The 24469-nt window shown below is 40.4% G+C and overlaps 5 protein-coding genes across 9 annotated transcripts; 2 read left to right on the forward strand and 3 right to left on the reverse strand.

The window, feature by feature from the left end:
• The first annotated feature begins 440 nt into the window (after positions 1-440).
• On the forward strand, positions 441-1733 carry LOC122013337 (tuliposide A-converting enzyme b2, amyloplastic-like). The gene has a single exon (XM_042569594.1). The coding sequence runs from the start codon at positions 623-625 to the stop codon at positions 1583-1585; it is 963 nt and encodes a 320-aa protein (XP_042425528.1). The 5' UTR covers positions 441-622; the 3' UTR covers positions 1586-1733.
• A 466-nt stretch (positions 1734-2199) lies between these two features.
• LOC122015596 (pentatricopeptide repeat-containing protein At1g52620-like) lies at positions 2200-6548 on the reverse strand. 5 transcript variants are annotated; one of them, XM_042572581.1, is made up of 6 exons: positions 4204-6548; positions 4021-4125; positions 3880-3944; positions 3679-3795; positions 2584-2809; positions 2200-2490 (listed from the first exon to the last, which is right to left on the reverse strand). In XM_042572581.1, exons 1-2 carry the CDS (start codon positions 6511-6513, stop codon positions 4066-4068), a joined length of 2370 nt encoding a protein of 789 aa, XP_042428515.1. In that variant the 5' UTR covers positions 6514-6548; the 3' UTR covers positions 2200-2490; positions 2584-2809; positions 3679-3795; positions 3880-3944; positions 4021-4065. The 5 variants fall into 5 exon arrangements, with proteins under 5 accessions (XP_042428515.1, XP_042428514.1, XP_042428510.1 ...); XM_042572580.1 differs by having other exon boundaries at positions 3880-4125; XM_042572576.1 differs by having other exon boundaries at positions 4021-6548.
• Positions 6549-10515: 3967 nt separating this feature from the next.
• On the reverse strand, positions 10516-16528 carry LOC122016101 (ubiquitin carboxyl-terminal hydrolase 17-like). The gene is made up of 11 exons (XM_042573289.1): positions 15994-16528; positions 14518-15583; positions 14291-14379; positions 13544-13629; positions 13290-13452; positions 12613-12733; positions 12342-12499; positions 11859-11943; positions 11524-11733; positions 11347-11408; positions 10516-11251 (listed from the first exon to the last, which is right to left on the reverse strand). The coding sequence occupies exons 1-11, from the start codon at positions 16302-16304 to the stop codon at positions 10900-10902; spliced, it is 2703 nt and encodes a 900-aa protein (XP_042429223.1). The 5' UTR covers positions 16305-16528; the 3' UTR covers positions 10516-10899.
• A 2177-nt stretch (positions 16529-18705) lies between these two features.
• On the forward strand, positions 18706-19986 carry LOC122014278 (protein PLANT CADMIUM RESISTANCE 8-like). Its single transcript, XM_042570466.1, has 4 exons — positions 18706-19283; positions 19379-19450; positions 19536-19748; positions 19851-19986. The coding sequence occupies exons 1-4, from the start codon at positions 18989-18991 to the stop codon at positions 19922-19924; spliced, it is 654 nt and encodes a 217-aa protein (XP_042426400.1). The 5' UTR covers positions 18706-18988; the 3' UTR covers positions 19925-19986.
• An 8-nt stretch (positions 19987-19994) lies between these two features.
• On the reverse strand, positions 19995-21384 carry LOC122013527 (E3 ubiquitin-protein ligase ATL31-like). Its single transcript, XM_042569797.1, has one exon. The coding sequence runs from the start codon at positions 21382-21384 to the stop codon at positions 20194-20196; it is 1191 nt and encodes a 396-aa protein (XP_042425731.1). The 3' UTR covers positions 19995-20193.
• Between the last annotated feature and the right edge of the window lie 3085 nt (positions 21385-24469).

Genomic DNA, 24469 nt, shown 5'->3' on the forward strand with positions numbered 1-24469 from the left:
ATGAATCAACATTGTAGTTAATTCATTCGGATATTTGTGGTCCAATGAATATGAAGGCTAGACATGAAACTTCCTATTTCATTACATTTATTGATGATTTTCTAAGTTCGGTTATGTGTATTTGATTTCTCAAGTTATTTTGAGGATCGGAGGCCTGCTTCGAACATGGATCCATATGTGGTGACCTCCATGATCGCTGAGACAAGCATCATTTGGAACCCATAGACCGCGAACAACCCTTTTCAAGGTGTGCTCTCTTCATGGCGGTGATGTTATTGGTTGTTTGGGTTCAGTAGTAGCTTCCTCTCGTCTTTAATACATTGTCAATTATTTGAACGAACATGAAATAATTATGCAATTTGATGGAGCGTCATTATATATTTTTGAATGGTATGTCTGGATATTTATTTCGCTGCTGGTCTAACTACTGCTACGTCTGATCACAGACTCAGCGCCACTAAGGTCTTTCCTTTGATCATGTCTCCCTTCCTCACCAAGTCAAATTCCACTCGTCTTTGATTACTTAGGGAACAAGTAAAATAAAGCCTTGAGTTGAGCATTATACAGAATACCTTATTCCGGTTACCTATTTCTGCTTGGGGTTTTTATCGGCTCGACTTTGATGGATCCCGACGCCGAGATCGCCTACGACTACTCCCCTTACCTTTACCTCTACAAGAGCGGCCGCGTCAAGCGCCTCAACCCTCCCGATCTCGTCCCCGCCTCCGCCACCGACTCCGTCGTCGCCTCCAGGGACGTCATCGTTGACTCCACCACCGGCGTCTCCGCTCGCCTCTTCCTCCCCAACAACATAAACGCCGAGACTAAGCTCCCTGTTCTCATCTACCTCCACGGCGGTGGCTTCGTCATTGGATCTCCCTTCTCTTCCACCTACCATGATTTTGTTCACGCCCTCGTCGCCCACGCCCGCGTACTCGCCGTGTCCCTCGACTACCGCCTCGCCCCCGAGCACCCCCTTCCTGCCGCGTACGACGATGCCCTGTCCGCCCTCCGCTGGGTCGCGTCCCACGCCGGAGGCAGTGGTCCGGATTCCTGGCTCGCGGAACACGGCGATCTCCGCCGGATCTTCCTCGCAGGCGACAGCGCCGGTGCCAACATCGCCCACAATGTCCTCCTCCAGATCGGGGCTGGCGGATTGGGCGGTGGCGCCCGCATTGAGGGCGTCGTTCTCATCCACCCCTACTTCTGGGGCAAGCACCCGCTGGACGGCGAGACAGCGAGCGTGGGGCTGCGGGAGTGGCTGGAGAGCTCATGGGAATTCGTGAGCGCGGGGGCGATCGGGTTGGAGGACCCTCGTGCGGATCCGTCGAACGAGGCGGAAGATCGGCTGAAGGCGATGCCTTGCCGGCGGGCGCTTGTGGTGGTGGCGGAAAATGACTTCTATGCAGCTAGGGGACGGGCGTACTACGAGACGGTGCGGCGAAGCGGATGGAGTGGGTCGGTGGAGCTGTACGTCACGAAGGGGGTGCAGCACGTGTTCCACCTGTGGACGCCGGAGTCGAGGAAGGCGGTGGAGATGCGAAAAAAGATCGCCGCCTTCTTCCATGCCGACAAGCTGTTTTAGAAATTTCCATCAAATATTATAAAACTTAAGGGTGGTTTTGTAATGTTATAAAATATTGATAAATTGCATATTATGCTTGAGTCGAAGATAAATTATATGGCGGGGTGCAAAAGAGCCAAACTGAGCTTATTTATTTATATAATTTTTATTATTAAATGAATATTAATAAATTCTTCTCTAATTAAAATATTAATTACTAAATTTATTAATTTATTCACACCGAAATATCATTAAGGAGCCTCACATTTTGAATAAGCTCAGTTTTGAAACTTGACTTGCAAATTATTTTACAGAGTGAAAAGCTAACACAAAGGTACCCAAATTGATTCGTATATCAGCCAATAAATTATTTTTTAAAAAAAAATATTACTATTTTAATTTCTTCAAATCTAAGAGGATCAATAAAAAAACAAAATCTTAAATCAACTTTGATGGCTAAAACAACATAAAATGAATTACTTTGCAGCATGAATTCCAAATAAAAACAAATTATTTACAATTTTTTAAATCTTTTACATTTTAATTTAGCGTAAAGTGTGAGAGATACTTTAAAGACCACGACCATCTTAGGTTTGCAAACTAACGTATAATCATCTCAAGATACCAAAAGCAGTAAAAAGAAAGAACCAACTTTCTCTGTATATCGTTTATTCTTCAGTAAACCAATGCAAGGAAAAAGATACAGCCTCCAAAGATCACATTAGCTCATACGAATCATTATTTTTGTATAAAATCCTATACGAGAAAAACAAGAGAAACATGGTAAAGATAGCCTTGTTTTTCATCACTTTAGTGACTTGAGAATTGTGATGTGCGCCTGTGAACAGCGTCAAAATTGAAGTGCAAGTTGAGCCATCAGTTGCTAATGAACTCAGGATCTCTGGTAGACTCCACCCTCCTCAGTGCTGCAAGGCGAACCTCATATCTTATAAGATTCGACCAAAAGATTCAATTGGATGCAGATCTTTTTGAAAAAAAATAAATCAGCAAAACCTCACCTTTCTCCATATAGTTTTCAAGTAAAATGAAAAAAATATATGAATCTACTGTTTGGATCTTCCAACTGAGCCCTTCCAACTTTGGAAATGAATAAGGAGGTTCCTGCATGCATCTCTGAATCAAATACACAACTAGCATTATCTGCATTCGAAGCAAAACCATCCTGCAGAGGCTTCATTACATGCGTCACCCAACCCTATGGTCCCTAACCTTCAGAAGCTCAATCTGCATACAACACACTTCAATTGCCCCATGGCTCGTAAATAGTAAAAGATGATGATAGGAATATCAAGAATATTGTACAATATTTGGTAGCAATCTAGCAAAATGTGTAATGCCAACTACAAGATAAAAGCATACACTACTTACTACTGTGCACAAACTGATCTGATATAGCAATTGTCAGCAACATACAGCAATACTTGGTTACACCATCTCATGAAGATATTGGAATTCAGGTTCTTAAGATATGCACATGTAGCTTGCTAGCATTTGGCCTAAGGATTGATGAAGGGATGACTCCTAGACCATTTTTGATCTGAGGAATAACTTAGTTCCTGTCATAACACTTGTTCCGAATATTATGGATCATGCCCCCAGAAAAGAATGTGAAATTGCTTCTTGGGGGCTGAGTTTTGGATAATCAATTTCCACCAAATAGAACCTTGAGTAAGTGCATTGAATTCAATTGAAACTCTTGGAGAGAGAGAGAGAGAGAGAGAGAGAAGGTACCACTTACCAAAAACCAAGTTATCACACACAATTCAATACCATACCAATAGAATTCACACAAGGAATAGAAGTTTAATATGTCTAGAAAATTTTTTTCCAAGTGCACTTCAACAACTACACACATAAGCACCAAAAGAGATCCCCTGAAATTGTAAACATTCACAAGAATATGCAGTAAAAATCTGCTTCACTCACACATGTTTTGATGTCAAAATTAAAATTACACAGGAATATATTTAAAAGGAAAAAAAACCATCATAATGTTGCAGACAAAAAATGAATACATCCAATTAGAACATGACAATAGAAGTTTTATATAAAACAAATCCAATATTGTCGCTACAATGTAGAGAATTTTTTACCTCGGAATGAATTTCCACAAAAACTAAGCAGCCATGTTTATCCACATAAAGATTATCCGCATGCATTTTTTTTAGACTGGGACAATAATTTTGCTTCTTATCAAGGTACAATCGAACCTGCAAAATAGATACTTTAATAGAATATTAAATCAATGGCAATACAAATTTGATCATATTAATTGGTTATAATGACAAGCTTACCTCAACTCAGATGTAGTATGCATGGCCAAACTGTATAACCTCATCTCCATGCCTTTGACATGTGACTTAAGGAAGAAATGTTTTTCCTGTTAGCCTTAGCCATTTACTAACTTTTACAATCGATTCAAATAAAAGCACTACCTCTCGCGGTCTCATCTTTTCAAAATCCAAGTGCACTGCTCACTGTTATAAAACAGAAACCAGGTGGCTCATATTCGGAGATTGTGGACTGTCTTCAAGCAATGTCTGCAAAATTAAGGAAGCTTCAGAACTTTTTCCATGATGCCATAACTCATCGATGAACGTGGCATATTTAACAGCCACCTCAAGTTCATTTTGCTGAAACTGACACGAAAGAATATTGTTCCATTCTTTTGACTTCCCGAGAGCACAAACTCCATGTAGAAGGAAAAGAAATGTGAGAGAATCAGGTAAATAACCCTTTTCTAACATTTTATCTCTCAATTCCAATGCATTTCTAAGCATTAGATGCTTGCAAAGGCAGAAAATGATAGCATTATATGCAGCAGTCTTGAGATTCCAGCCATCAAGAACCATATTTCTGAAGACACTGAAAACTGGATGCTCAAGTTGATGCTCAACATTACTGTTTCTTATTGATGCAATATAAATATCATCAGTTAGTCCATCAAGTATGTGACGGTATGTAAAATCATTAGGAAGACATTTGCTTTTCAACATGGCCTCAAAATACGAAATAGCTTTATCCTTTTTGTCGACTTTAAAAAAGGTTCCTATAAGAATACTATATGTAACAACATTAGGTATGACCTTACCACACTGCATATATCTGAATAAAGCTTCAGCTGTATCTGTGTCTCCATTTCGACAATATCCATTGATTAAAGCAGAATATGTGACTACATTTGGTATGCATCTCCGCTTCATCATGTCAATGAATATCTGCATAGCCATGTCCAAGTTGCATTGTCTGGCATAACCATTTATAAGTGTTGTGTAAGTGAACTCATCAGGGAAGTAACCATCCTTTCTCATTCTATTGAGAAACAAGTGTGCGTCAGGAGTCATGCCAAATTTACAATAACCTTTAATCATAACATTGTACACCACAATTCCATGTTTAATTCCTTTCTTTTCCATGAACTCAAAAATCTTCTTTGCCTCATTGAGATCCTCATTTCTGATTAATCCATCAATCAATGTGGCATAAACAAATTCATCTGGGACAACATTTTGATCAAGCATCTCAGAAAGCAGCTTCTTAGCAGAGGGAAACATCCCTTTCTTGCAGAGACCACTTATTAGAACATTATAAATTGCAGCATCTGGGACTTCTGCCTTATCCAACATTTTCTGCCTAACTGCTAATGCATTGTTCATGTCACCCACGGAGACAAGCCCGTGAATTATAACTCCATAAGTTACCAAGTCAGGTTTATGACCTCGCTCAATCATCTCAGCAAGTAAATTAATTGCAATATTAATCTCTCCTATTCTACAATATCCATGTATTATTGGTGTATAACTAAATTTATTTGGTTCCAACCTCCTGTTTACAGCTTCCTTAAGAAGCTGCTGAGCTTCCATTACCTTTCCATCTCGACAAAGGCTGGATATCAAAATGTCATATGTAATGATATCAGGTTCAAGCCCACTTCCAATCATTTGCCTCAACACTACTTTTGCTTCGATAACTGAACCATGTTTGCATCGAGAATTGATCACATCATTATAGATTTGGACATTCGGTTGCAATCCACGTGCTTTCATTTCTAAAATCAACTTATTTGTATCCACAATGTTTCCTTTCATGCAAAATCCATGGATAATTATGCCATATGATACAACAGTGGGCAAGAATCCTCTCATCTGCATCTCCCTGAACAAAGCATATCCACTCCTGATGTCGCCTTTAATGCAATAGCCATCAACTAGCATGTTGTAGAATACTACATTAGGAATGCACCCGACTCCCCACCTATCCTCGATCAAGCTCTTAGCTTCATCCATCCTCCCTTCCAAGCACAAACCCTTGACTATTATACCAGTGCTGTAATTATCCGCCCCGTCTTCTCTTTTAACCATTTCGTCGTACACTTGACGGGCCAAATCATAATCCCGCTGCTCTACGAGCACCTTTAAAAAGCAGTTGCAGTCAGAAACGTCAGGAAAACCCCCATCTTCATCCTTCATCATCGTGTAAACCTCCAAAGCCTTCCCCTTGGCGCCTGAACTGGCATATGCAGCGAGCAGGGCGCCAGAAGCGTCACGATTCGGAGTCCGGCCCTCTCTCTTCATCTCTTCGAGCAAGAGAGCAGCCTCATGAAGGCGCCGGGACCTGGCGAGGAGCAGAAGGAGGGCGGAGTAGGCGAGGGAGTCGAGCGGATCGGCACAGGGCGGGCGTCGGCGGCGCGCCCAGTAGAAGAAGGCTAGGGCGGCGTCTGGGTCATGGATGCGGGCGAATACGGGGGCCATGTCTTCCTCCTCGGGGGAGAAGATCTCGGCGAGGGTTTCCTCCCACTGGGGATCGGCATGGCGAGAGAGAAGAATACCGACGACGGACTCGGTAAGCTTGCGGGCTCGAGGGTCGAGGTAATAGGTATTTGGACGTGGACGGAGGGGCTTGAGGAGGTGAGGGAGGAGTTTGGACATGGAACGAGGAGGCCGAGAGGGGGAGCGACCGTGGAATGGCGCATAGAAAAAGAGGAGATTTTAAGAAGGGTCTGTCTCTCAATGGACCGTTAAGAAGGCCGGTAACCATATTGGACTATCATGGGCCAGACTATGTTCAAATTTATTTATAAAAATATGTCCAACTTTTACCAAGCATATAAACAAGTTCTGCAAATTACCTACCGTGTACCTAAGTTTCTAAAATATTTAAATCAGGTATCGTAATTTTAAAATTACTGAATCATGTACACAATATCATTTTTTGCCCCTATTTCTATTCTCAATCAATTGCTACACTTGAGATTCGATTCACAGTGCAATAAAGTCCTTAATCAATTGGTATACTATAGCAAACGATTTAAAAATTTATTTTATCTTCAAAAAATTATTGTTCTCATTATAATTTGTTAAATTGATATATTTAAATACATAGATATAATCAGGAGAACTAGACGAATATATAAGTCCTGATATCATGTGATACGGTAGGTTGTGAGTGGACTCAGAGGTACTGTGAAATTGATGATCAAATGATGTGACAGTCAAAGTCAAGATGAGATAATGGTCAAAGTAAGGATGCACATATCCGAATGAACCATCTCTTAAGAGTGTGGTCCCTAGTATAAATCCGGATAGACTTAAACCCGACCGGGACCATGGGGCACATCTCTTATATCTTATGGGTATAACTCTCAACATAAATTCGAGCGGACCAAGAGTCGGCCGAATATACAGGACTCAGTGCCCCACTCAGCACTCTTTGCTCTTCATACGAGCACAACTTCTGGCATTAACTCAAGCAGACTAAGAGCCGGTCGGATATACGAGACTTAGCTCCCCACGCCTTAGTATTTCTTATGAATAGGGCTCTTAGCATATACACGTCCAACCCTATAGCCAATCGGACTTAAGGGACTTAGCGCTTCACTCCTCAGTACCAAGATACACAGAATAAACCTTGTTGGCCCTAGCACTGGTCTAGTATACTAGACATAGCTCCCCACTTTTACAATACAACATTCAGTATATAATCAGACTTATAGGGCGTAGCTCCCCATTTCTCAGTACTAAAGTAACTTTCAGCATATGGTTGATCGGCCAAAGAGCCGATCTAATCTATGGGATTTAGTTCCACTTCTCATGTATAAGTCCCCTAGCATATAACTGATAGGCTACAAGGCCAGTTGAACTACTTTCAGGAGACAACATTGTCAAAGAATCACAACAACCTGTCAGAGAATAACCGCTACTTGTTAAGAAATATTCCGATACCATACCATATATGTGTAATGGAATCTTCCTTTGAAGTCAGCAGTACAACTTCCATTGCTTGGCGTTACTGGACATATTCTGATATCAAACGTTCTCAGTTGCCTCATTAATGCGAAAGTTATGGAAGACGACTCATATACATGTAATAGAACATTCCTCAAAGGGTAGCTGTATCTATTCCATTATTCGACATATTCTGACACCAGATATTCTCTAACGCCTCATGATCACGAGGACAGTATAAAAAGAGGGTCCTCTCCGTTGGCCATGTACATTTTTTGGAAGGTTTTAGCATGCATGCATCTAGACTACTGTTTATCTTCTTCTCCACTTTTTGCTCGACTACTATTCTAACTTGAACATCGAAGTACCTACACCAAACTACTGTTCTAACTTGAGTGTTAGAGTATCTGCACTAAGGACGTCTCTCTGGTTCTCGCTCTAACGTTTTCCTTTGCTCTCTGTGAGGTGTGCGTAGGAAAGAGTGCCAAGTGTTGTCTTTACTCCATCCCAGAGTTTTCTCCTAGTCAACAATAGAATCATCTGCCCAGCATGTCATCTCCACCACTTTTAGATAGGATCATCATGTCATTCTGAGCTCTTTAGGTCCATCAGCTTTTTAACACGAATTGAATCAATTTATATTTAAAAAAATCGCTGCTCTCAATATAGTGTGTCAAATTGATGTTTGAGAACATGAATATAATTAGGAGAATTAGACAAACACATAGAACTTGATTTCATGTCATTCCAAGTTCTCTAGATCTATTAGTCAATTTTAGCCTATATTTAGTCAAAATTTATTGATAAATTTAGATAGCTCAAAATGATATCAAACAAAGTCATAAATGTCCGTTTAGTTCTCCTGATTATATCTATGCCCTTAAATATGAATTTGATATACTATATTAAGAGTAATAATTTTTTTAATATAAATCAAAATTTTAAATCATTATTAATTTTTTTAATTGATTATTATAATGTAGCAATTATTATAATTGTTTAAAAATCACGACTCTCAATATAGTATGTCAAATTGTTGTTTGAGAGCATAAATATAATCAGAAGAATTAGACAAACACATAATTAGTCAAAACTAACTGATAGACTTAGAGAACTCAGAATAAAATGAAATCAGATTATATGTGTTCATCTAGCTCTCTTGATTATATTAATGCCTCAAACATCAATTTGACGTACTATATTGAGAGTAATAATTTTTCAATATGAATCAAATCGATTCATATTTAAAAGATCACTACACTCAATATAGTGTGTCAAATTAATGTTTAAGGATATAGATATAATCAAAAAACTAGACGAACACATAGGATCTGGTTTTATATCATTCCGAACTCTCTAAGTTCATTAGTCGATTTTGGCCCAGAATTGATCGAAACTAACTGATGGATGTAGAAAACTTAGGATGACATAAAACCAACTCTTATGTGTTTGTTTAGTTTTCTTGATTATATTCATAACCTTAAATATTAATTTGACTTACTATATTAAGAGTAGTGAATTTTTAAATACAAAATGAGATTTTTAATCGATTGCTACATTGTTACAATGGATTAAGACTTTACTGCACTGTAAATGGTATCCCAAATCGATTGTTATCGAAATAGCAATCAATTTGGAATAGTAACATGGGCAAAAAAAAAAAATATTGGGTTCATAATTTGATAATTTTAAAATTAAGATACGTGATTTGAATATTTTAGAAACTTACCTATATGGTTCGGTAATTTACTGAAATAAGTTTTTCCCAGCTGCGACGCATTGCAGGGATTTCCCCTCTAGTGGGATGACAACTATAAAAACGCTGACTGTTTGAATGAGCCCCCTCGAGTGTTTTTCGATTTATCCTAATGACTGATAGAAATTTCCGTAGGACCGGATCGATCACCTCTAGGATTAGTTGATTTGAAAATTTTGATACATGGATTTTAAAAAAAAGTTTATCCAAACAATTTTGGTGACACATTATCCAACAAATGAAAGAAATTATTCTTATTTCTAACCTAGATAATTTAAAAATTATAATTCAGAGTGCTAATTTTTATATACTAATTATATAATAAATGAGGTTATGCCTTAAGTAATAAAATAAATTAACTATATTTTTAAAACAATATCTTGTAAGGTCTTAAGAATTAAATCGATGAATAAAAGTAATTAGAATAATTTAAAATATAAATATGTTAAATTCCATCATATATATATATATATATATATATATATATATATATATATATATATATATATATATAATTGTGTCATTTACTGTATTTTTCCAATTGAATCAAGTCATATTATATTATCATAAATAAATAAATAATATATATTTCTATTTAAATAAAAATAAAAAAATACTCTCACACTTGAGCTTTAAATAAATTTGTGAAAGAAAAAAAAAATTAAATACAAGCCAAGCCCTTTAGTATTAAGCATATTTATTTATTTATTTATTTATTTTGTAATAGCAAATGAATATGGCTGAACTCTTATCAAAACAAATATCAAGTTTGTAAGCATATTTGATTAATATTTTTATAATATCAAATGAATATGACTGAACTCCTATTGAAACTAGTATATAATTGTTTGTTATGATCATTCCATTCATGTACACTCTTATTTTTCGGCTTTACTCAGGGTGCAGTTGCAGACAATAGCTTAGCCTCATTGCCATGAAAAAAGCGCAACTACAAAATTCTTGCTCTTTCCATTTCCTTTCACTACGCATACCAAAAAATTATTTTTCCCGACAACCCAAACAGATCAATAAAATGTTTGGGCAGTTCTTTTACCTACTCGGCCTTCACCATACACCACACTTAACTCATTTAGGTTAATACAGTCAGTCTCTACGGTCCTACAATTTCTGTTTGAGTATCTACATTCTTCACATTCAAGCAGTGAGAATAGACTCCCATTGCCTTCAACGCATTAACATGGCACCTTGATGCTCATTGTTTCCACAACTCTCACGGTCCATTTTCCTTCCAGCAGAACTAGCATCCAATCGAGATTTGCCTCGTCTGAGCTCTGAGTGTTCTATTTTTTGACTGCTTCTGATGAATGAGTGAGTTAAGGGACACTCGAGGGGTTATTTGGATTCATAAAGTATAGTTCTCCAGAGTTTTCTTCCATGCTAGTTGACTCCCTTGTGCTCTCAGTGCTACACGAGGAACCCTCATCAAAAAGAGAAGAGCTATCGCTGGAAGAATCAGTTGGAGAACAAAGTTTCTTATCGAACGGATCCCATAACAGAAAATTGTCATCCTCCCTCTTTATTTGCTGTTTGGGTAAGTCTTTACTTCCCTCCATATTAGAGGAGCCAACTGGCTTTCCCTTGGCTTCTTTGCCACTAGTCTTCCTTGGTGGTGCAACATCATAGGCCATTGCTTTCCTCACTGATCTCGGAGCGCGTGGCAAGCACCTGTTTGAAATATCAGTATAAGAAAGTTTCAAAAATAAAATAAAATAAACAAAGAGGGAAAGAACATGCAGCTTCAGCACGTGTGACATTATCACCTAGCATAAAGAAGTATGTATGGACCTTTTGACAAGACCTTTTCAAGCTCCACAGATTTTACCTGCTTAAAATTCAGAAGGTGATTCACTGGATGTGCATACATTTGTTTAAAGGCAGAATAAATAATTTTGGGAAATTTAGATTAGTCCATCTTAAAATCTTGAGAAGTTGAATACCTTGCTATCATTGATCTTATACCATTTGCTCTGTGTATCTTTTATATAACAGACATAATGACCAGAAGAGGTTGAATTCCTAACATCTTTATGAACAATCGCCGCATACAGCTGGTAAACGGGGGATGCGTCATCTCCACTCATATAACGCGCTAAATTAAGATACTCAGGAAACTGAACTGACTTGTTAAGTTTTCCAAATTCACCAGACTGTAGAAAGAATCAAAGACACACAAATGAAACTGAAGGTTTATCAAATGAATTCAGAATATAAAACTATAACCAAAGACGAAAAAAAAACAAAAACAATGCCTAGTTAAGACCAGAGTGATTACCTGAAACCGCTTCAATACAATGGTTAAAATGTTGGGAGCCTCCAATATCATTAATCTCTTTCTTGCTCGCTCATATGACTTACATCTGTTGTGCAATGAAAGATGGTATGAGATAATTAGTAAACAACAAGAAATCTTTAGCAGTTTAGCCTCAGCATTAACTTTTGGAGCTCCAGAAGATAATAATGCAAATAGTAAGGGCAAATTAATGCTCTCATCTCCTGTAAAGGAGCTATAGGATGTGTGCGGATATGCAAATCTGCCATCTACTAACTTCATTTATCTATTTGGCATCAATACTCTAGCTTGAAATATCCTTACTGCAAAAAATAATTTGAATTACATCGTCAAGATAGGTTTATTTAGCAAAGGCGGAAAGAGGATTCATGTATTTAAAAATATTTTATAATCCAGGCATTTTTCAATTTCTTCAAATCCAGTTCAGGCCATCCATGCCAATCAGGGGCTAAACAATTTACCAACCTGCTACAGTCATATTTATTCTCCCCATCCAAAATTTCCGGAGATGTAAAATGATGAAGTGCTTCATCAAGGGTAGCAATGTCTCCATGTATCTCCAGAGTAAGGTCCATCATTCTTTCGTAACGTTTGGATTTGACCTTACACTTGTTGCACCTTATCTGCATTCAGAATATCAAACATTTACCCTTTGCTAAGTTCATAAAATAACAAGACTTGGCATTTCTAGTAAACTGATCAGTAATAGAGTAACTAGATCTACAAACTAAGCTACCTTGGACAGCAAGTAGCCACCAAAAGTTTGTTGTACGAGTGTTGTTTCCACTGCCAACACACTATCTGGTTTTGCTCCAGCTTCTTTTAAGCATTCAGATTGCATAACATCAACTGCATACCTGCCAAAATGCATAAACAAAGATAATGTTAGTAAGTATAACCAACTTATGAGAAAGAAGGCATGGTTGTATAATTTCCTCACAATCTTTCCATATCCCAATCATTCAAAGATGTTTATATAGCTTTCTAATTGGGTAACTTTGCAAGAATCAACAAATTGCCCCTAAATATTTGAAACGACTTAAACTTGGCAAACTTCATTTAGAAACATTGGTCTGAAGGTGCAAGATATAGGTTGGAGGATGACAAAACGTTAATGTTTATCCTTAAATGTGCACGTGCTATTGTTTTTTGCAATCAAGTGCCATGACTATTAAAGAAGAGGCATCTGGTGCAGAAAGTTAACTGGAGTGGGCAAGATATGAAGTCCGAATCCTTGATGCATACTGTGAAAACATGGTTTGAAAATTTGCCAGTATACTACCATGATCCATGCCAAAACAGCTTATACAACATTCAATATATTGGCTTTCACTATAAGGACAAAAACATATGCAAAAAAAAAAGAGAGAAAAAGTTGGAACTATAAAGGTAGCTTCTGATGCAAAAATTAACCTCATAAATTCATGGGCATCTTGCTGCTGCCCAGGACAAAAATTCTTTCCCATATTGTGTAAATGGGAGAGTACCCCCAGAGGGGATAAAGGTGATTGACCTTCCTTTGTGTGCATCACAAGACTCTCTAGTTCGCATGTAAAGCACCACGCTTTCATTGGACCTAGTCATGGAGTCACACTTTTTAAAATAAAAATAAAAATTGATGTATTTAATCAAAAACAATAACTGGATCAAGTAACCATTAAACATACATTTCAAGGAATGAAGACCTTCAAGGAGATATGCCGACAGTGGTCGAGTAAATATCAAACACTGGAGAACAGCATTAGCATAGCAGCTGCAATGCAAAAATGGGTAATCTGGAGTGAGTTAACGACGACCAAAGTGCTCCAACATGCTAGATAATATATTAAGATAAGCTTATATAGTTCCTTGTCTTCTATATATAAAATCTGACATCTGGAATAGCAATCAGCCTCAAATTTGAAATAAGTAAAATTTCTTATGCATAAGATACATATAGGCAAGTCGATCATTGAACAAGCAGTCAATAAAACAAAGTAACAGAAAATTTTAAAACAGTTGTTGGAACCCAAACGTGGGCCAATTAGGTGTGACAATGATAAATGATAAAATGAAGAAAAAAAACTTGAGACAAAATGAACATCAACAAATCAATAAATACTCTAATTTGGCAATAAATTAACTAGGGTTGAAGGTGCCGGCGATGGATTTCTAAGGAGGTTAAACTAAACTCTATTTAACTTAAATAAAAGTGATTTAATACATGACTTTAGCTAGCTTGTAATACATTGGGATTCGTTGATATCCTTGCCCTTGCTACATGGTGACATTGAGCTTAGTATAATTTGATTGGCTAGATTATGATTAGCTAGGAAGAATTAGAAGCAGTAGTTGTAAGATCGAAGAACAAAGTAGAACAAAATAACATATGCAATATCTTTATTGACAAATGCCGCAGAGCAGAATTTTATTACCTGTTGCCACTGTTGGTAAGACCACAAGGATGCAACTGAATTTTGCCAGGGTTGTAGAGTTTGATGAAGAGATCAAATGGGAAAAGCATCTGTAACATTAAGATAAATTAAGTTAGATGACTTGGAGAAACAAACCATTAGAGTCAAAACAGATTTGCAATTTTACACACTTCCAAGCACCCAACTGTATATACTACACATTTATGTGATGATTCGGGACAACTTACCAATTCTGGAGGGTAATTCCTTGACGTTTTATAAGGTGTAGGCTGCTTGAGAAATGCCTTTGCAGGTGTTGACAGATCCTTTAAGGTAACACCAGAAGCATCATCTGATCTGATTGATCCTCTAAGAGCATTGCCAATTTCCAAGTATTCACAGGAAGTGATGGTCTGACTACCACTGCTATATGATAATTGATTAGAAGCACATGGTAAGGATCTCAACGCACAAGAAATAAGTGACTGTGTTTCAATTATTGTCCCATTAGCAACAGGATCTGATGCCTCCAGGTTTGAGGCTGGGGCCTCATTGTGCTTTGTCTGAGATTTAACATCTAATAATGTAGGGGCAACTGGTTCTGAGGACTTTGTAGCCACTGACGTTGCATTTGCTATAGCAGCAACAGAATTCGATGATGTGACCGGTTCTTCATGAGAAATTTCTGAGGATCTAGGAGATGCAACTGCCTTAGCCTTATCATTAGCAGATAACTCATCAGTAGATACCTTCAGGAGAAACTGCTCTGCCTGGGATTTCACCTTTGATGTGATATTTGCAGAAGGATTTGATCTAGTAGGCTCCGGAATCAATAAGACAGAATGACTTGCATGGTAAGGATTGGCCCTAGTTCTAGGGTTCCTAGTAGGAATATCAGAAGATGAAGTCTCTCCTAACCTAGCATCAAGGACTGGGTTTGGATTGCCACCGTTGGGAGTGCCATCAAGTATCCTATTACTTAAAGCTAAACCATTAGCTAGTGATGATGCAGAAAAACTAGCAGAAATGCTTTCTTTTGCAGAAAATTCAACAGAAGTGTTTTCTTCAGGCTTGTCCTTGAAATCATCTGGGGATGCTGGTTTGAGCGCAGAATGCCTCTCTGGTGATTCGACGGCCTTGGTATTCAGCTCTTCCTTAGGCACAAACCTCTTCTCCAATAAAGCATGCTTTTTGGGTGGCATTATCTCTGAATCAATAACCTTCACTGCACCACTATTGCTATCGTTAAGAATTGGAGGATAGCATTCATCTTTGTGGCCCTGTCTCCAATGAATGATCTGACATTTTCCCGAGCTGCAATGGAAAAAAATTTGAATTTTCCCGATCATTGATACAAATTTCATCAATAGACAAAAGACGTGAATAAGACATATTTTTAGATTCTTGATCGAGATGGTTTGAAGTTGAAAACCCTGTAAACTGTGATAAATAAAAGGCTGAGCAAAGATTCAAGAACCCATAACAAGCAGTGATGATAAAACAACTCCAACCAACAGCAACTCAGTGATCAAAAACAAAACAAGAGGGCAGAGCATTTTACGCTGCAATTGGTGGGTTCCAATTGGAACCATAAAGAAACATGCAAAACCCTAACTGAAGAAATTCACAAAGGAGACTGAAACCTGAAAACACGCCGAACGGCACACTTTGAGAAATACTCGCAATTAAGAGAAGAAAAAGGGAGAAAATTTCGCGTGCCCTACCAGTATCTGACAGCCTTGCACTGTCCGCACCTCGCCATTGCAGGACCCAAGCACACAGGGCATTCCGTCGGCGACACCGGGGATTCCTTCTCCGCAATCATAGCCGCAGTCGAAGTGGCCACGTAGGCCTTCATTGCCTCCGCCTCCGCTTGGATAGCCTCCTGGGCAGCAAGGAAAGCCAGCCGACGTACCTCTTCCTGCCTCGCCATCGCAAGTCGCCACTTCCGCTGGACCACGAAGGCGAGCAAAGGACCAACGAGGAAGACGACCAGAGGCTCCCATGAAATCCGTAGGTATACTTCTAGAGGCATTTTCCAACCGTCTAAATCCGGAAGGCAGCTTCTTTCTCTGGACAACTCCACCGAGCCAGACGTCACATATAACCACCGCGCCGGCCACTCCGCACCCGAGAATCGCCTCTTTCACCCCCGATATATCTAAGCGACCACCTCCTTCCTTATGTACGCTTCTGGTGCAGTGCGAGATCCTTCGCCGGCGACGCCGGAGAGAAAGTACAATAACACAACTGGCGATGTTTAATGGCGATAAAATAAATAACAAGGACAAAAATGGCAGGGGAAAAAAGATACGGTGGCCTTTCAAGAACTCATAAGCTAATCCTGCCGGATCGCATTGTCATTAATATCCGTTAAAGGTAATTGACAAGAAATTAAAATAAAAATATAGTAAAACAATTTATTGTATATTTAATTCCAAAAATAGGGAAAAGTTATTTTTGATGATTTGACTTTTATAAAATATGATAAATTGAAAATGTTATCAAAATATATATAATCTATAACTTTTTTCTATATTGAATGATTAATGAAGATAATTAAAGAACAATCAATTTATGAGGATTAATATTCTTTAGTTTTATTTTTTTAATTAGTAATGGCAAGGATATCTATGCTTCAAAATTAATAAGTCAAATTAATGATTCAAATTTGAAACATTTTATTTGCAAATTTAGTTTGGTTTGATATATTTGTAAAGGACATGCATTATCTTATTGCTATTTTATTTATTATTTAGCAACAAATTAAAAAATGAGGGGTATATTAATTGCTTATGAGAAAAGTAAATTTTATTTCTATCCATTTTCACCTGACATAAATGGAAATTAAATATAAATAATTAAATTCCTTCCTCTCTTTTATTCCTTTTCACATAAATTAAAGCAATTTTTTAACGGGAAGTTCCAAGTGTTTAAAATAAAAAAAAAATTGAATTGGATAAAAAGGATTCAATCGAAATGACGCCACGATGTCGGTACTTTAATATCCCAACACCATGCCGTTGACCAATATCTATTGGCGGCGGAGTAGATTTGATTGGGTCGGATGATGCTCTAAGTCATGCGGACATTCGAATATTATGAATTTTAAAGTCTTCTTCGTTGGCATCGTAATATAAAATAATTTTAAACTGATATTTGCACATAATATTTTTTTTTTGTGTGTGTAAAATGACTGATCGATTTGGAGTGAAATAAAAAAAAAAGTTAAATAAATTATATGCTAAATATACTTAAGTTAATTTAAGTTGTATGCTAACCACAATACAGATGTATAATCAAACAAGTACAATTTGAGTTTGATCGATGCAGAGATGACCACAGTTCAGTCAAGATACCTCTATGAGGTTGAATACAAAGCCAAGCAAATTTTGGAATTTATTTATTTATTTATTTTTACAAATTTATATGTGGTTTGAATTGCCTTTTTTATCTGGAATAAGATATGATTTGAATTTTGTTTTATTTTAAGAATTCAAGTTGAATAACACCACCTTGGCGTAATTAAACATTTCTAAAAAGTCCTCAATAGAATAATGAAGCACACAAACATTAATAATTCACACAAAACTTGAATTTTGCAACCCATAAAATTTTATACAGGCCAAAAAAATGAAGGCGTAACTTTATTTATTTATATTATTTTTGTGGGCAAATGACCGTGATGAGTATCAAATTGTATAAATATTGCGACGGAGTAGGGTAAAATGAAAACTTGTGGAGGAGCAACAGAACAAATACAAAGGACAAGACAAGAGGTCTACTGTTTTACCTTTTTTGCATTTGAGTCCTTCACAGAGTGAAAATTTCTCATCCAGCACAAAATCTCCCGGTGGGCAACCCTTAACATTGGTTTTCTGTATAATTACCCCAAATTTACCTTCTTCGCCAAGAACTCATTACTTCCAGAATGCAAGGGAGGTACGCCGCAGAGTATGTAAAGGACGTATGGTTAGATCCGTAACAATGGACCAGCCACATCACGGCCGTCCGTTGACGGGCATGGTTTGACTACGAAATGACGTCAACGACTGCGATTGTTCCGTACGTACTCACCTGAGCATGTTCGTATATAATTTATGATGCGGAAGTAGGAGGATCTACCGTCCGTATCCTGAGATTGAGTTTTACGTCGTTGAAATTCGAGCGCTCGTTGTCCGCATATACCTGGCGCTCACGAGATCAGGGACTATGCGGTATCGGAGTTCCACCGTTAGATGAGAAGTAGACGGTTAGATTTGCACTAAGGCGCGTGATGTGTCTGTCAGCATGCACGGCCCTTGTTTGTTCGAGTCAAAGTTTGGACATCCAAACAAAGTGGCAATCAAGTCAATGGTCGGCCAGGATTTTAGTTGAGTATCGATTTGGACCGAATATTTAGCCCAAAACAGGCAGCCCGTCGTGAAGCTGCGACCAATAATAATGACAAAGGCCAGGTTGTACTAGCATTTGCTTAGTTCATTGGGCGTTCTCTTGTTGAATTATGCATCTCGAACATTGAATTGTTCGAGCTTGCTTCGATGGCGTCGCCACGGACTTTGTGGGGAGTTTTGTTTGCTACGACGGCCTTAAATTTCATGATGAGATATCGGAAACGACGACACAACTTGATCTCTACAGCTTGCACCTCGCCATGTTGATATTCCCAGTCGATATATAACCGATCGGAAGTTGCAGGAGCTTAATCTGCAGTGCACAATGGGAAAACCCCAACCTGCAGCAGCCGTCGACCCTGCCGCCGACATGGATTCCAGCAGTGATGGCATGGAACTTGGACCTACTGAGGCCGGGGAAGTTCTGCATCTAGATGCAGATGCGCCCAACAACAGCAAGCCTACTGCTCCGCCGGCGACCGTCATCGACTATTCGGAGATGTTACCACCGCCGTCGCCTAAGCGCACGAATGAGGCTTGTCCGAACCACCAAGAACATCCAGGGATTGGCCGGCCATGGACGACCGGACTTTTCGACTGCGGACGCAATGAGACTAATGGTTGGTTGTTTTTAGGGACTTCAAATCCATTTCAGCAACAATTCCCCCGCCGCTTAGACATTTGATGAAAATTGGCCACTCTTCTTTATGTGCAGCCATGCTGACTGCCTACTGCCCCTGCGTAACCTTTGGACAGGTTGCAGAGGTCTTGGATGAGGGCAAGACCAGTAGGAAAAAACATACCTAACAATTCGCGTCTGTTTTTTTATTTTCTTTCTCTACATGGAGCATGATGATATGAATTTGGTGTAGGGTGTGCTCTGGCAAGTTTCATGTACCTGCTGATGTCTCCTGCACTGTGCACCTGTTGGATTCTGGGAGCCCATTACAGGCACCAGCTGAGAACAAAGTATAACCTAGTGCAAGCTCCTGCTGAGGATTGGGTTCTCCATCTCTTCTGCCCGTGCTGCGCCCTGTGCCAGGAATACAGAGAGCTTCAAAACAGAGGAATTGACCCTTCTCTTGGTATCGTTTCACTTTTTTTCTTGGATCGAATGTCCTTTTTAGAAGGGGAAAAAAATCTCTTAAGGATTTAAACCTGTTTCGTGTTCTCGTTTGTGTTTACAGGGTGGATGGGTTATCTTGCTCAGCAGCAAGAAACGAAGACTGCTGCTCCAGAAAGCCAGTCCATGGACAAATAACAAGGAGATGGGAATTTCTCTTTTAGTTCGCCGTGAAATCCGAAGCTGGAATATCAAGCAATGTTGTAGCACAAAAATTTGAGCTATATATTTATCCTCACAATTTCAACAGTTCAACGACCAATAATATCAGCTGAGCAATAAATATACTATTTTTATCAACGAGTCAGTTGTCGTGGATTTCACTTCATCGACGGTTCAGGGTCAGCCGCGTCATCATACGCAATCGATGACGGTGTGATTTTTAAGTCGTCGCCGGTCGGTGATCGTTACTGCCGCGCGCGGTCGTCCGCCGAGGCGGCGCTTTCCCTTCCGGCGAAGCCATTGACGAGCCAGTCGAAGGAGCCCTTCACTGACGGGAATCTCCTCCTCCTCGTGGATCCCTCAGCCTCTCTCTTCTTCCCCGACGATTCGCCGCTGTCGCTTCTCTTCCACGGCGGGAACGACAGCTGACGCAGGAACGATGGCGACCACCGCTCCGACCACCCTTGCCGCTTGCTCCACATCCAGCGGCTAATCCCACCTAGCCTAGAGGTTGAGGCTCGGGCGGCCGGAAACACGACAGCGCAACTGGCGGAGCGGGGGAAAGATGCGGCGGCAAAGACCTGCCGTCGGACGTGCTCTGGCAGATGCAGCGTGTAACGATCGACGCTCGGCGCTGGCTCGGACTGCGCCCTTGATTTCCCCGAGGAGAGAGATCGCGGCAGAGTCGTCGGCCTCGCTGATTCATCCCTCTCCTCGCTTCCGATGCTGGCCAAATCGACCGGCGCCGCCACCCGATCTGACGCCGTAGAGGCGGCTTCTATGACGATCTCGTGGTCTGCGGGCAGACTAGAGGCCGAAATAATGGTTGATGCGGCGATGGATGGGGGCGGATCATGGTCCTCGGCGACTAGGGTTTGGGCGGCGGCGACGAGATCGGCTCGGCAGACAGGGCAGGTGACGTGTGCAGTAAGCCAGGCGTCGATGCATTCCGGATGAAAAACGTGGCAGCAACCAGGGAGGAGGCGGAGCACTTCTTCCGCCTCGAACTGGCTGATGCACACAGCGCACTCCAGCTCGCCGGAGCCCTCTCTTAGCCCCTTGGCCTCCGCATACGTCATCGTCGGGAACGCCCCGATCATTTCCGCGCTCAGCCCCGGCGACCGCCACCCGGAGAGGGATCCCGCCGCCGACTCGGCGGCGGCGGCGCGTCGTTCGGCCATGACGACGCACTGGCGGATGAAGACGGTGATGATGCCGAGAAGTAAGAGAGCGTAGACCGAGATCATGATGATGGTGATCATAGGGGGTTGTTTGACGGCCCTCGATTGGTTGTCCAGAGAGAGGGGCAGCGGGGCTCCGCGGGCGGCGCACAGAGGGGCAATGGGAAGAAGAAGCATTAGGAGGAAAAGGTTGGCCGTGGAAATACTGCCGACCATGGCAGACATCCAACAGCGGTGGCGCCGCGTCGGCGCCATCGGAAAAGGACGGAAAACTCAAATTGGTCGGAGAGGACGTCGTGGGCACAAAACAGGGGGTGACTAGCACGTGCGATCCCGGTAAAACATATAAATTTTCGCCCCTTTTCTCTCTGTGTGGGTATATATATACACCCTTTTTATTGATGCCAGAAAATATTAACCGTCACAAAAAAATTAAAAAGAAAAATGGAAAAAAGGGAAGAAAATTATAAAAGGTTCAAATGTTGGAGGAATGAAAGTAAAGTCATTACCGGTTTTCAGTTGTGAAATTTCACTAAAATTAACATTTTTGGGTTAAACGGTTGGTGGATAAAAATAATTAGAAGTACAGTTTGTTCTTTTTCAAGAAATATAGAACGGCGAAGTGTTAAAACTTTTAATAAATTGTAATTTCTTTTAACTATATTAAGTGAGATATTTTAGGAAGGGAGTGATTTTAGGAACAAATTAATTAATATAATAATAAATTTTGCTATCTACTGAAACTAATATATTGTCTTTTTTTTTCTTTATCACTAAAAATTAGTAAAGTAGATGGCTTGACACTCGCTCGGTCGGCTACTTTGGAGTGGAGGCGGTGAGCGAAATTTGATACATTTAAATGTCTTTCTTTATGTTTTGGTTATATGAACTAATGACTAGTAATTACATATAATTTACATCCTTTATGTTCGCCTAGGGACGGATTAACGGGAGCACTGGAGACGAGCGAATCACCTTTTGTCACATGAGTGGAGGCGATGAGAGGGCGAGTTGGCATGCAACTCCTAATCCAGAGGTGATCGCATAGTTTCGACGTCAACGAGCGCATCACGTCGTCAGACATGTTTCATCTGCAGCGTACCTAGAACTGCATCGGCAGAGTGAACCTCCCTCCGTATTACCTGATCTCGTTCGAAAATTGAGTATATAAGCGGCCAATGAGAAGGCAGGAATGTTGACCAAGGAAGAATCTGGAGTTGGAAACCGTGGATATGGAGTTAGAAACCGTGAGCCTGCGCACACTACAAAGAGAGCAAATATGAATGTTAGAGCGAGAACCAAGGAGGGGGTCCTTGACAATCTCATTCAAAAACTGAGTATATAAGCAGCCAATGAGGAAGCGGGAATGTTCACAAAGGAAGAATCTGGAGTTGGAAACCATGGATCTGGAGTTAGAAATCGCGAGCCTATGCACACCACAAAGAGAGTAAATAGAAATGTTAGAGCAAGAACCAGGGAGGAAGTCCTTGGCCCACACTGCAATGCTCAAGTTAGAACCATAGTCGTAGTGAAAAGTGGGAAAAAGATTAATGGTAGAATAGTAGTGGATGTGTGTGTGTTTGCGTACCTGGCCAACGGAGAGAACCCCTTTTATACCGTCTCTCATAACATCCACAATGATAAGGTGTCAGAAAATGTCTGGTGTCAGAATATGCCGAGTAATAAAGGATGTATGACAACCCTCCGCTAGGCAAAGGAAGGTTCCGTTGTGTGTATATGTCAGAGTATCGAAATATTCACTGGTGAGTAGCCCGTTATTCTCTGATAAGTGGTTGTGATTCTCTAACAATGTTGTCTCCTAGAGGGAGTTCGATCAGCTTGGAGCCGAACGGGTTTAGGTTGGGAGTTATGTCCATGTGAGGTGGGAAGCTAAGCCCCATTGAAGTCCGATCGACATGTGCCAATAGGATTTATATTGAAAGTCATGGCCATGAGGGAGCTGAGCCCTAGAGGTCCGACTTGCACTGCGGTCAATCGGGTTTATGTTGAGAGTCATGCCCATGAGAAGTAGGGAGCTGAGCCTTAAAGGTTCGACCGACTCTGGGGTCAATTGGGTTTATATTGGAAGTCATGTCCATGAGAGGTGGGAAGCTAAACTCCAGAGGTTCAACTTGCTATGGGGTTGATTAAATGTATGCTCGGAGCCATGTCCATATACCTGAGAAGTGGGGAGCTAAGTCTCGGATCTCTGACCAGCTCTGGGCCGATCGGATGTATACTAGGAGTCATGCCCATGAAAAGTGGAGAGTTGAGTCCCGGATGTCCTGCCGACTTTTGAGCAGATTAGATGTATGCTGGGACTCATTCCCATAAGAAGTGGGGAGTTGACTCTCGGAGGTCTAACAGGCTCTAGGACTAATCGGATGTATGCTAGGAGTCACGCCCATGAGAAGTGGGGAGCTGAGCCCCAGAGGTCCGATCAACTCTGGAGTCGATCGGGTCTATGTTAGGAATCATACCCATGAGAAGTGGGGAGTTGAGCCCCGAAAGTCTGGCCGACTTTAGGACCAATCAGGTGTATGTCGAGAACCATGCCTATGAGAAGTAGGAAGCCAAGTCTTATAGGTTCAACTGGCTCTAGGACCAATCAGGTGTATACCGGGAGTCCATGCCCATAAGAAGTGAGGAGCTGAGCACCGTAGGTTCGACCGACTCTAGGGCAGATCGGGTGTATGCCTAGAGTTATGCTCGTGAGAAGTGGAGAGTTGAGCCCTATAGGTCCAATCAGCTTTAGGGGTCCATCGGATTTATGCTAGGAGTCATACCCATGAGAAGTGGAGAACTAAACCCCATTGAAAGTGGTTCGTTCGGCAATGTATACCCAGATTTTGATTGCCACATCACCTTGACTTTGACTGTCACCTCACCTTGACTTTAATTATCATATCATCTTGATTCTCGACCCCCACATTACCTTTAGGGTGCGTTTGGTTCGGGGTTATTCTTGATAACCTTGGTTATCCATCCAAGGTTATCAACAAAAACCTTGTTTGGTTTAGGTATTCGATGATTCCCAAGTAATGTTCCATGCCCGACACGTCAGCAAAAGGGTCACGCAGCGCGGAATCAGAAAACCTCAGAAAACTAAGGGGGCGTTTGGTACGCGCGTTTTCCATTTTCATTTTCTAGAAAATGCGCGTTTTCTGAAAAACGGTGTTTGGTTTGCATTTTTCGCACACGTTTTCTAAAAATTTGGCTATAGTTTTCTAGAAAAACAGAGAATGACAAAAAGTCATTTTCTGTTTTCTAGAAAACGCGCGTTTTCCAGAAAATGAAAATGAAAATGGTGCAAACCAAACGCACCCTGAGGTTTTTGTTG

The sequence above is a fragment of the Zingiber officinale genome, chromosome 8B (assembly GCF_018446385.1).
Source record: "Zingiber officinale cultivar Zhangliang chromosome 8B, Zo_v1.1, whole genome shotgun sequence".
NCBI classification, from domain to species: Eukaryota; Viridiplantae; Streptophyta; class Magnoliopsida; order Zingiberales; family Zingiberaceae; genus Zingiber; species Zingiber officinale.